Below are 12,844 nucleotides of genomic sequence, written 5' to 3' on the forward strand. Positions count from 1 at the left end.
AACTGCTTTTATCAAGGTAACAGGTGCCTCTGTCTTGCTGACGATTGGATGTTGTCCTTCGCCTCTCTGGATTGCTCAGCAGAATTTGCCAGATGACTATAAGCCCTCTCTGGACACATGCTCGTCCCAAGGCCCTGGAAACTCTACTCTCCCGAACCTTCTCCCCCTGAATTCTCTGACTGCTTCTTCTCAGGCTCCTTTTCATCTACTTGATTCTGAGTTCCCTCCCCTCCCCCAGGGCTCTTTTCTCTCTGCATACGCTTATTCCCTCAGAGATGACTTCTGATTCAGGCAGTGGTCTGGCAGGATGGCCCCCTCTAGAGGACTGGCTACTGTGACTTGTGCAGGGGCTAACAAAACCTCGAGAATAACCGGGGTCGGTATTGTTCCCAGGCCTGCAGCAACGAGGGGCAGTGGCCACCGGAAGGGGATGGCAGGAGCTGGGACCTGCAGGTGAGGCTTATGGCCCACCCCGGGTCAGCCAGCAGGAGGGAGCTGGGGGAATACAAGCCTTGACCTCGCCCCCACCAGCCAAGTACCACCGAGAGTGGGAGGTTGAGGGAGTGAGCTGGTGTGGTCTACACAGCCAGCACATGGCACAGAGCCGACTGGGGCAGGACAGAGACAACAGGAGGGACAGACGTGAAGTATTAACATGGCTTCCAGATTTGTGTCTCCAGCTGTGGCCTGCCGTGTGAACATTCCTTGCAATATCCACTCACCATCTCCACTTTTATGTGAAATACAAAATTCTTTCTTAATCTCCACTCCCCATCTCCCTGTTTTGGTAATGAGTACCAGTCAACATCACTTAGGTCAGCACTAAGAGCCCCCATTCTTTTCCTCCAACACATCAGCCGTTGAGTCAGCTGCACGACACAGCGGCTGTGCACGAGGCCTCTCATCCAGGCCACACCGTCTCTCCTCTGGACTGCGGTCAAAAACCCCTAATGGCCTCCCAGTTTCGTTCAGTGACGGGACTATTGGCAACCTCCCTAGATAATCTTCCCTTCCACCTCACAGCTAAGTGAAGCTTGTTTATGTCTCCGGCCACCATGTGCCCACCTTAGTGGGCAATGTCAGTCCTGGTCCTCTTTGCCACACGTTCACTTCCCCACCCTCTTCATACATGGTTCACATCTGCCCAATAGAGTTTATTTTTTTTAAATGTTTATTTATTCCGAGAGACAGAGAGAGTGCATGAGAAGGGGAGGGGCAGAGAGAGAAGAGAGAGAATTCCAAGCAGTCTCCATGCTCAGTGCAGAGCCTGATGTGGGGCTCGAGCCCACGACCCATGAGATCATGACCTGAGCCGAAACCAAGAGTTGGATGCTTAACCGACTGAGCCACCCAGGCACCCCTCTGATTTAAAAAAAAAGTAATAATAATAATGTGTATTTATTTTTGAGACAGAGAGAGAGCATGAACAGGGGAGGGGCAGAGAGAGAGGGAGACACAGAATCTAAAGCAGACTCCAGGCTCCGAGCTGTCAGCACAGAGCCTGACACGGGGCTCGAACTCACAGACCGTGAGATCATGACCTGAGCCGAAGTCGGATGCTTAACTGACTGAGCTACCCAGGCACCCCAATTTTTTAAAAAAAGTTTATTTATTTATTTTGAGAGAGAGACAGAAAACAAGTGGGGGCGGGGCAGAGAGAGAGAGAGAGAGGGAGAGAGAGAGAGAGAGAGAGAGAGAGACCCAAGCAGGCTCTGTTCTGTTAGCCCGGAGCCACCACGGGGCTTGATCTCATGAACTGTGCTGAAATCAGTAGTCAGACGGTTAACTGAGCCACCCAGGCAACCCTGCCCAATAGAACTTAAAGACAAATTTGTTGGGGAGCTGTTGAGAAACCTTTCCTTTGTTATAAAAGAGTATGTTTTTGTTTTTGAGAGAGAGAGAGAAAGAAAGAGTGAGTGGGGGAAAGGGACAGAGGAAGAAGGATAGAGAATCTCAAGCTCCACACTCAGCACAGTACCTGGCATGGGGCTTGATCCCACGACCCTGGGATCATGACCTGAGGCGAAATCAAGAGTTGGACGCTCAACTGACTGAGTCACCCAGTCCCCCCTATATGTTTATTTTTTAAAAATGGATGTCCTTTTTACACCTTTCTCTTTCTTCATTGGAGATGGTGATATTAAGATGGGATACTTTGTGCTATGGCAGCCACCTTGGGCCATGAGGTTTGAGAAGTATGAAGACAAAAACCATACACTGTGACCATGGGAGGGAGGAAGGATGGAAAGAGTTTGTGTTCCTGAAATGGGATACTTTATGCCTTTTTATTCGGTGAGGCTAAAACTGTACTGTGTAAACCACAGCTGGGACTTGAGTTGCTAACTTCTGAATGCATCCTGGGCAAAACACACCCCAAACCCTGCAGCCTATTCTGTACTCAACAGACAGAGGGATTCTTTCAGAACAGGAGTCACGATGGTGTCTCTCCTCAGAACTCTTCTCTGACGTCCCATCACACTTGGAACAGAAGCTGGAGCCCATATCTCCATCAGCACAGCTCCAAGATTGCCACCCTGGGCCTCTGTGCCTGTCCTCACCTCACTTGGCACATCTCACTTCTCTACGGCATTCAGGTCCATGCGAGGATGATTTCCTGGCAGGTCAACCCTGACTCGATGGTAGAAAAGCCTCTTCCACCGTCACTTGCCATCTTGTTTCCTTGTTCAGTTCTCATGGCATCCACTGCCCCCGGGTGCTGCATGTGCATGAACTGGCGAAGGGGACAGTGTCCAACATTTGCCTTATCCCCTCTGTCACTCACCAGGAGTGAGGCTTCTTAGCCGAATGAACCAATTGTGTGTGAATGCAGTAGAGCAGTGTCTGGCACAAAGTAAGCGTTTGCCCCTCCTTGGGGGAAGAATGTCCGCTCCAGGAAGGCAGAGCTGGGATTCCAGCGCCTGGCGTCTAGCAGGTGTGTTTCGGAGCCGCTGATGGATGGATGCGTGGAGGGCACACAGCAGGCTCTCTTCAGTTTTTATTGAGTGGACGGTGGAACAAAGGATCTCTGAACTGAGATTTCGGAACTGATTCAATTCGTGTTGACAGGAAGGCCTAGGATATGCTTGAGGGCTGGGGGGGGGGGGGTGGGGGGGCAGGACGGAGTTGTGCATCCTGAAAACCCGAGACCAGAGAGTTGAAAGCATATCTATTAGGATGTCAGAGACTCTGAAAGGGGTGGCAGGGGAGGGCCCGGGAGCCAGCATCTTCTTGGAGGAGGCCGGTGGTCCGCCGCGAGGGGAGTGAGGTGCGGAAAGAAACGTGGGGAGCCAGGGGCCTGACCCCTCCGCGCTTTGGGCTGGAGCTGCTCAAGGCTGCTGACGCCTCCTGCTCCTGGGGGAGAAGGCGGTGGGGGGGGGGGGGAGGCCGCTGGGGCCGCTCAGCTCGGCCGTCCGTCGAGGACGCCCAGCCCCGCCCGGGCCCCGGCCCCAGCTGCTCGCTTCAGCATCTGGCCAGCGCCCGGCCCCGCGCGAGGCGGCACGCGCGCTCGGCGCACGATCCCCGCGCCCGCCCCCGCCCTGGGCTCGTCCCGGAGACCCGGGGGCCGAGGCGCAGCCCAGAAGGCTGGCTGCCCCGACCGGCCGCGGGGGACAGGGCGGGGGCGGCCAGCTGGGGGCGGGGCGGGTGGCATCCGGGCGGGCGGGGCGAGCGCGGATTGGCCGGGCGCCGCCACGTGACCGGCCCCTTATAGGGCGTGGTGCGGGCGGCGGAGTCGGGTGCGGCGGCGGCGGCGGCGGCGGCGGCGGCGGCGGCTGGGCCGGGCGAGGTCCGGTGCGGGTCCGGCGGCTCCGCGGCTGCTCCGCTCTGAGCGCCTGGCTGGCGCGCCCCGCGCCCTCCCTGCCGGGGCCGCCGGGCCGGGGGATGCGCGCGGCGCCCGGGAGCCATGGTCCGCTTCGGGGACGAGCTGGGCAGCCGCTATGGGGGCGCCGGTGGGGAGCGGGCTCGGGGCGGCGGGGCCGGCGGGGCGGGCGGCCCGGGCCCCGGGGGGCTGCAGCCGGGCCAGCGGGTCCTCTACAAGCAGTCGATCGCGCAGCGCGCGCGGACTATGGCGCTCTACAACCCCATCCCGGTCAAGCAGAACTGCTTCACCGTCAACCGCTCGCTCTTCGTCTTCAGCGAGGACAACGTCGTCCGCAAATACGCCAAGCGCATCACCGAGTGGCCATATCCTGCCGGGGGGCCGGGCCGCTCAGGGGCCGGGGGACCGTCCGAGGTCGCGGGGACAGGGGCCGGGCGCGGCGTCCGGTGTCCGCGCTCCGGCTCGTCGGGGACGGGGCGGCCCGGGCGGGGGGGCCGGGGCTGGGGCGGGTCGCGTGCGGCGCCCAGTGGCCATCTTTCCCGGGGTCGGGAGGAGGGTGCGACCTGGGGAGAGGCGGATGGGGACGCGTCTCTCGGCGAGGAGGGGGCGGGGCGGGGCTCCGGGGGCCTTCGCGCGCCGCGTGTGCGTGTGTGTTTGAGGATGTACGCGCGCGCGCGCGCGCGCGTGTGGTCGTGGTGGTGGCGGCCGCGGGAGCGGGACGGACGCTGGGCGGAGCCCCCTGTCCCTGGACTCGTCCCTTCGCTCCCTTGGTCTGGGTGCAGAGCGCGCGGCCAGCCTGGAGGGCACACGAGGGCGAATCCGTGTCTGTGTAGGTGTGAGCACCCGTGTGGACGCGAGCCCGGGCGCGTGCCTGGCTGCAGGTGCTTGCGTGTGTGTGCGGGCATAGCATAGCATGAACCCGGCGTTGCGCGTGCGTGCGTTCGGGACTCGGTACATGTATGTTCGAGTGCCTGTGTAGGCACATGTGGCTACGTGTATCTGTAGGTGAGAGTGTGCGCCTGCGCAGGATCCTTCCTCAGCCTCGCGCTAGGGGCGCGCAGTCCCCTCCCCTCGGGTCGAGGACGCCCGGCGGAGCGGGGCTGGGGCGCTGTCCGCGGTGCTGACGGCCGTCTGGACGTGCCGAGGGGCTGGCTGCCGAGACTGCAGAGGCTCCGCCTCCAGGCGGCCCCCCCGCCCCCCACCCCCATCCCCACCCCCCCCCCCCCCATCCCGCCGAGGATGAGGGCAGAGAGGGAAGGGTGGGCTTCTGACCGGTCATTCTCAGGCCCTCTGGAGGTGGCCTTGCTGTGGTTGCTGCACTGCTGCGCGCTGTGGGCCTCGGCTTCCCCGCCTCCCCTCCCCCTTGGCACCTCCTGGCCAGTCCTTAACCCACGCACTCCATTTGAATACATGATCCTGGCCACCATCATCGCCAACTGTATTGTGCTGGCACTGGAGCAGCACCTGCCTGACGGGGACAAGACACCCATGTCTGAGCGGCTGGTGAGTGCGGCGGGGCCGAGGGCAGGGCTGCGGGTGGCGGTGGCTCATCCGATTCCAGGACCCTTTAGGATCTGTGGCTGAGCTTAGCTTCCTTGGACAGGGACATCTGGGCAGCTCTCCTCTCCTTTTGGTGGAGGAAAAGGTGAGAACCCAGGCAGCTAACACCTCCCTCAGGGCCTGGGGGACTGGGATATCCGGCTCAGCCCACGGTGGGAAGGAAGGCCTGAGAGAGGCCACGTTAGCTAACAGCTACTTTGCCCTGTGCCACTAGCCACCCCACACCCTAAAAGGGTTGTCCAGTTCTACAACCTTAAGCCTTGATCTAAGAAACTTAGTGTAACCTGGGGTAGGGGAGTGGCATTCATCGTGGTCCAGGGTCAGGAATGTCAGGCTCTATGAGCACCCTCACGATGGGTAGGCTGTGGTAGGCCCTGTGGTATGGTCCTGGGTCTAGGGGCTGTCCTCCTCTCCCTCAGAGTTGTCTTTCCTGGCTCTGCTTGGAATACCTTCTCCACGGGGCCACCCCTACCCAGGGGAAGCCCTCCTTCCCAGGCTTTCTTCCCAAACATCCGAAATCGTTTTCACCCACTCCTGCCAAGAGCCACACAGGTCCCCGTGGTGTCCCCTGTTGGAGCACATGAGAGTCAGGATGCCAGGACAGGGTCTCTGGAGGGGCTGGGGCAGAGGAAGGGTGATATTTGGAGCGAGTCCCATTTCAAAGGTGTGGCTTGTCCCCTAGCCCCTAGTCTTTCCTGCTGCCCTGATCCCTTTGCCTGGGCTTGGTGTGGGCTCCCAGGCCTGAGAGACTGAGCCTCAGAACAGAGAGAAGGAAGGAGCAGGTACAGGGGTCTAGAGAGGGAACCTGGGGCCTGGCTGAAGAGCTGCCCCAGCAGTCTCTCCTGGGGTTACTGGGCATCAAGAGGAGAGTCCCTCTTTCTTTGTAGCCTGGCAAGTGATTGATCGTCTCTGTGGCTTCTGTCTATGACGTCAGTGGAGATAGACAGGAGGTGCTTAGCGTGGGCCCTGAACCCCCACTGCCCACCATCACAGGCCCAGGGGTGGGGAAGGGGAGACGGAGTAAGGCTGACCTGGGGGTGCCCACAGTGTTGCAAGGCACCAAAAGAAGGCAAGGAAGTGGGGAGCCAGTGGGTGGGAGGTTTTCTGGAGTAGTCATTTCTGCAGGCGCTCAGAAGGCCGGGGGGGTTTGGTTGTGGGAGAGGAGGGGTGTGAAGGACAGCGCAGTCATGCCACCAGGCAAGAGTGGGTGTGGTCCCTGTGGGGGAGTCTTGCCCCACCAGGAACCAGACAGGGTCACTTGCCTCCTGTGGCCCCCTTGTGCACGCTGGTGTTGTGTGTGCTTGTGCTGAGTGTGTGTTCTGGGGGCTAGAGCAGAGGGTGAAAGTGAGAGCAGAGAGCCTCTGCCAGGCCACAGGGCGTGGCCATATCTCCAGGGAAGTCTGGCAGGGGTAGGGCCAGAGGGAGGCAGGCCAGGAGATGGTGGGGGGCAGGGGGCAGGGAGACCAGTGCACAGTAGTTGGGCTCAGGCTTGTCCCTCCTGGGTGAGGCTTGAGTGGGCCAGCTGGGCATCCAGGCAAGTCTGAGCTCTTGCCTCCCAAATGAGGGAAGATTTGCTTTGCGGTGAGGGGGGTTGGGCTATTGGGAGAACAAACAGAATGTGCCTAGAGGCCTGGGGAGCCCTTGCTGACCCTAGTCTTGTGTGTAGACACAGGTCTTCGGGCCGTTAGGACAGACAGAAGGCTGGAACACGGATTGGGGCCTGGAGAGGAGGGGCTGTGGCGGCTTCAGGGTTCAGACCTGGAGGCTTGTGCTGATGCTGGTGGACCTGTAGGGGGCTGGGTGACAAAGGGTCAGCCTCTTCACTGTCTGCCAGCCTGGAGTGGGGTGGGGCCTTCACAGCTCTCTGACTCTGGGGTTCTGCTTCTCGGCCACCCGTCAACCTCCTGAACGGCCTTTGGCCAGAACCGCTAGCTTGCAGTCCCACCTCACCCCTTCCGAGCTCGCCCTGAAGAGAAGGATCTGTCGTGGGCCCTGTCCCATCTCCCAGCTCGGGCCTGCTCTTTCGTCTGCCTGGAAGCTCTCTGTGAAGACGTGTTTGTTGGAGCCAGTGTCTTCCCTGGGGCTGATGGTCAACAGCCCCTTCATTTGGGGGAGAGAGGACCCTCCAACTAAAGTAGACCTAAAGCTTTCAGAGGATGATTTCAGTCATGAGTCAGCATCTGGGTACCAAGATGGGAGAGCTGGGCGGTGATGGGCACAGGGCTGACGGGGCCCCTGGGGGAGGTAGCTCCTGCCAGGCACAGCCGGAGAGGCCCCGGCTGAGGGTATTCCCGGTCATATGGGGAGGACTCTTGAGGACCAGGCTTCCTGTGTGTGGCGGGGGGAGACACGGGCTGCTGGCCCTCAGTGGGGACTGACAGCAGCCACAGGGAGCCGGCCTGGCGCTCTCCTCCCCTGCAGCCCCAAAGTGGCCAGTCCCCAGGCCCTGCAACCCTGGCCCCTTTCTGGCAGGGCAGAGCCGCTTTCTGTAGGGCAGTTCCTCCTCTGGCTCCCTAAGGGCAGGCCCTTCCCACCACTCCTTCATCTGCTTTTTTATAACAGCAGCCCTGGCGTACAGGTGTCCTTGGTCTGCACTCAGGCCGTTTCCCCTGCTGACCTTCCCAGTGCACCCCCGTGGTCCAGTTCCCTGGGGCTCACCTGCACCAAGGCTCTCTATGCCACTGTCCCCAAGTGAGCGATGCCCCTGGTCACTTACCACACCATCTGCACGTCTCCATGTGACGTCCTCCTCCCCGAGCCCTGTACAGCTTGCTTCCCACCTTGCTCGGCACCAGACAGACCTGGCCCCAGTTGATGCTCGTGGCTGAGTGATAAGATACGGTGACAACGTTCTTTTGCTCACACTGTTCCCTCCACCTGGAATTCCTTTCCTCGCTGCCCCGCTGTCTGCCTTACTCTCCAGAGGCTCCCTGGGGTCTGGGCTGTATTTGCCCCCACCAAGATTCACATTTGTGTGTTATGATTATTATCCAGAAGATGTGTGTTGAATGAATAAGTGGGTCCTGGGCTGCACCCCAGGAATTGGGGCATTATCCAGGCAACTTCTGCAGTGATTGGAGCCCAGGATCACACCGATCACCTCTGGGTTTGACTATGGCTTGGTTTCCAACAAGCTGTGAGTCTCCAACAAGCCGTCATGTCTGGGCCCGTTTCCTTTAGAGTCAGGATGATAATACCTTTAGTGTGTGGGGTGTGGGATGGATTGCAGAAAAGGCCCACAAGTGCTGTCAACATTGCTTCTCCTGCTGCAGGGCTTCGAGGTGTGAGAGACCCCAGGACACCCCCCCCCCACCGCCCTGTTGTGGCTGGGGTGCCACTGATTATGGGAGCAGGGCCACGTTTCCTGTGAAGCCTGTAGGTGGTGAGGCTGAGTGGAGGGGGGGCGGGGTCAGAGCTGGGACAGTGTCCCTGCCTGCTGCCTCGACCTGCCCAACTTGGGGGTGGTGGCAACCCTTTCTCTGCCTCTTCGCAGGATGACACGGAGCCCTACTTCATTGGCATCTTCTGCTTTGAGGCGGGGATCAAGATCATAGCTCTGGGCTTCGTCTTCCACAAGGGCTCCTACTTGCGGAACGGCTGGAACGTCATGGACTTCGTGGTGGTTCTCACAGGGTAGGTGGCCGGGACCTGGGGTGTCCCCTTGCTTGGGGCTAGGGGTGAGCCAGCAGTGTCCACACCAAGCTGTTGTGAGTGCTGGTGGCCATGTGAGGAAATGCCTGATGGTGTGGGATGGGGCTGTTACCCGTGAGCGGCCGTCTTTGCTGAAGGACCTACGTGCAGCGTTCTGTCCTCAGGTGGAGCGCTCTTACAGACCACAGGCTTGGGGCCACTGGCTCTGTGGCTGGGTCCCCATGGGGGAGGGGCTTCCCAGGGCAGAGGGAGGGCTCTGGGCAGTTTCCTGACTGAAGAGCTGCCTGGAAGTGTGTTCTCAGAGCTCTGGCGCTGTGCTTGGACGAGCGCGTGAACGTTGTGTGTTTCCACGGTTTCTGGCTCCAGGAAGGTGCTTAATCAGTGTGTCCTGCCCACCACTGTCCTCCTCAAATGGACCCTGGTAATTGACAATTTGTGATTCGAAGTTGATTTGGGGGTGGGCTGGGGTGGGTGTGCGGGCAGGGCACCCTGCTCGTCGTCACTGAGCCCCTCACCTTTGGAGGCTAGGTCTTTCGGTCTTTCCGACTGCCTGACAGTAGGGCCCTTGCCCTGCTTCTCTGGCCAGCGGGCTGAAGGCTGGAGCTAGGCTGCTCTGGGAGTGGGGTGGGTGAGAGCTTAGGGAATTTGCTCCACAGGACCTGTTTGCATAGCCCAGGCCCCAGAGGCCCCGCCCCAGGCCGGGGACTGCAGTCTCTTCTTCCCTGGGGCCTTGTGGTCCCAGAGAGGCTCAGAGCCCCAATCAGAGAGGAGGAGGGAGGCCCCACTGTTGCCCAGAACACTCCTTCCCAAGGAAGGGTGATTGTGGCCAAGGCCTCCACCCTGCCCAGCGACCCCTAACTTGCCTTGGTGCAGGTGATCACCTGTGCAGAGGTGGTTTCGGCTGAAGGCAGAGGAGGGAGGAGGTGACCACGGAAGCCCCAGATCTGGGGCTCAAGCCTCCATGGGCTCCCTGTGTGTGAGAAGACATGAACTTGGCTAAATAGCCTCTGGGCGACCAAGCAAGACTCTCGGTCCCACTGATGATGCTGGTGGGGGTGCTGGTGGTGAGCGTGGCCCTCAGAAGGCGGGGCGCTCCCCGTGGTCCACCGGGCACTGGGCAGGGTGTCCGGGAGCATCACTGGCTGTTTACATCGCTCCCTCCCTCTAGACGTGAGCCCCTGAAGACAAGAACGGTGTCTTATTTTTCAGGGTGTCCCCAGAGCCTAGCTTGGGGCGGGCCCCCAGGAGAGGTCAGAGAGTGTCTGCTGAATTAATGGGTTACTGAAGTGGCAGTGCTCTGTGCTCGGCCTGCCGGGAGCCCGCTGGGTGGCAGGACCCTGCCTCCCAGTCTGCTGTCCATGGTGCTGAGTGTGTGGGTTTCTAGGAACAAGGCAGGGAGGCAGAGGAACCCCCATCTACTCCTTGGCAGGACCCGTGGTCTTCTGATAAGCTCGTCCTGGTTCCAGGTCCAGGGAGCCAGTCCCTCAGTGAGGGCTGGGAGAGACTTCTCAAGGGGAGGTCACAAGACAGAGGAGGGTGGACTCACCTTCCTGAGAGCCCCAGTGGGAGGGTCCCAAGGGTCCTGAGACCTTAATTCTGGCCCCTGGCCCTGGCCTTGGAGACCCCTACTTTGTCCATCTCTTCTTTCTGTTTCTGTTTCTTCATCTCTCTCTCTCTCTCTCTCTTTCACTCTCTCATCTTTCCCGTGTACTTCTCTCCTCCGTCTCACACCCCACCCCCCACCCCTGGTTTCTCTGTGTCTCTGTCTCTCTTTTCTTCCTTCCCTTACTTTCGTGGCCCTCGTCTCTGCATTTCTGGCCTTCTCTGACTTCTTTGTCTTCTCTGTCACTATTTCTTTCACTCTTGATGCCTTTGTTTTTCTGTGTCTTTTCGCTTTTTCTCTCTCATTCTTCCTTCTTCTCTTTCTGTTTTTGGCCTTGTTCTGGGTCGCAGAGTCTCTGCTCTCTGCATCTGTAGGAGGAGGGCCAGGAGTTGGCACTAGTAGTTTCCAGGCTCCCTCTCTCTCTGCACATCATTGCCAGAGGTGTCTCAGGTGGGGACGGTGACCTGTGTCCCCTAGGGGCTCACGTGTGGGCCCAGAGTCATGCAGGGAACCCGCTCAGGTGCTCCTGCTTGTGGCTCATGGGGGCTTGTGAGCCTGGGTGTGTGTGCATGTGGGTATGTGGTAGAAGGAGGTCCCAGGTCATTTCGGTGTGAGTGCTAACCAGTGGGGAAGCCAGGGAGGTGCTCTAACCCAGCCCCTCCTGAGCTGAGGTCCCTGTGGATAGCCATGGGAGGGGCATTACTTCTCATTACTTTGTTGTTTTTAATTAGGGTTTACTTAATTGGGGCTCAGAGGGCTGGAGGCCCCTGGTGGGGAGGGGAAGGGCTCTGGCTGGGGAGGCCGCGTTGCTTGGTGAAGCCCGACTCGTCCCTAGAGGCCTGCTGGGGTCCCTTCTGCTTCTGAGGCTGGTGTGCAGGTCATGGGAGGAGACTTGAGTGGAATGGGGTCCCCGCCCATGCCTCAGGGAAGCCCCTTATCCCCAAGCCTAGGTCTACCCCTGGCATTAGGGAGCATAGCACCTAGTCCTAGCTCCACGGGAATGTGCTGAGGGGCTGTCCTGCCCACAGGCCCTCCGTATGCCCCTCGTCCGTGCCTCTGCCACTTGAGCTGCCATCTTCTGACACTTTCTCTGCTGATCATCATTGGTTAATTGCTCATTTATTGAAAATTTGCTGAGCCTCTGCCAGGTGCTGAGGACACAGGAGTGAACAAGACTGCTGATCCCCTGCCCTGTGGCCAACATGCTGGGGGACACCGTATCCCCAGCCCTCCTCTGTTTCTTCTTGGTGTACATAGATTTCCTAGAACATTCACACTTCATTACGTGTGATGTTTAGTGTGCCCCCCACCACTCCTGCCCCTCGATATATGCTTGGCAAGGGCAGGTCTTGACCTGTGTTCTTCATGGCTACATCACAGTGCCTGGGGGGAGGTATGCCATGAAGGTCACTCCGTAAATGGAAAGGTCGTGCTTCAATTTCCTGCTCCGGAAGGGAGTTAGGAGTGCGGAGTGTGGGCTGGGAGGCTGCTGCTCCACGTAGGATGCGTAGAGAGGCCCTCAGTGAGACGGTGAGTTTGGAAGGGCATGAGGGGTGAGCCATCTACATATTTGGGGAGGCGGTGGCTGGGGGTGTCAGTGCAGGACACAGGTGTATCGATGGTCTTCAGAGTCCAAGAATAGTTAGGATCCCTGGGGAAGCTGCCCAGGACTGAGCCCAGGGACCGGAGTTTGTAGATTGGGACTGGCCAGTGAGGTGGGTGGAGAACCCAAAGAGGAAAGTGGATGGTGTTTCAGGAAGGAAGAGCTCTTCCTAAATAGAAGCAAGAGGAGGGAATGGAGGAGGGGTTCATGGTGAGCACCTGTGGGCAGCTCTTCTTTTCAGAATTTTGCAGCAAAGCAAGGCAGAGAAGTGGGGCAGTGGCAGGAGGGAGGTGAAGGGGCAGGATAGAGGCTACAGCCTGTGTGGTAGTCCAGGAGGCAAGGATGAGCAGATGATGTAGGCAGCGTGTCCTGGAGAGATGTTCTGGATGGATGAGGGAAAGTGGAATCCAGAATGCTGGGAGTCCCTGTCTGTTGATCTCAGCAGGAAATGGGGGAGGGGCTGAGAGTGCACTTGGGCTGGCAGGTGAGGAAGCAGGGCGGTGGAGAAGCCCTCAGACTGTTGTGTTTCCAGTGAACTGGGAAGCAAGCACATGAGCTGAGATGTGGTGTGGAAAGGGTTAGAGGCTGATGCACAAGGGCAGGGGATGAG

General features: G+C 59.3%; 1 protein-coding gene across 19 annotated transcripts in view; it reads left to right on the top strand.

Moving 5' to 3' along the window:
• Positions 1-3,720: 3,720 nt before the first annotated feature.
• CACNA1B (calcium voltage-gated channel subunit alpha1 B) overlaps positions 3,721-12,844 on the top strand; it is a 193,118-nt gene continuing 183,994 nt past the window's right edge. For all 19 annotated transcript variants that reach the window (XM_045470209.1, XM_045470208.1, XM_045470226.1 and 16 more), the window contains exons 1-3: positions 3,721-4,182; positions 5,215-5,320; positions 8,871-9,010. In XM_045470209.1, the coding sequence (XP_045326165.1) occupies positions 3,902-4,182; positions 5,215-5,320; positions 8,871-9,010 (527 nt within the window). In that variant the 5' untranslated portion in view covers positions 3,721-3,901. The remainder of the gene's footprint in view (positions 4,183-5,214; positions 5,321-8,870; positions 9,011-12,844) is intronic.

Source organism: Leopardus geoffroyi, chromosome D4 (assembly GCF_018350155.1).
Source record: "Leopardus geoffroyi isolate Oge1 chromosome D4, O.geoffroyi_Oge1_pat1.0, whole genome shotgun sequence".
Taxonomy (NCBI): Eukaryota; Metazoa; Chordata; class Mammalia; order Carnivora; family Felidae; genus Leopardus; species Leopardus geoffroyi.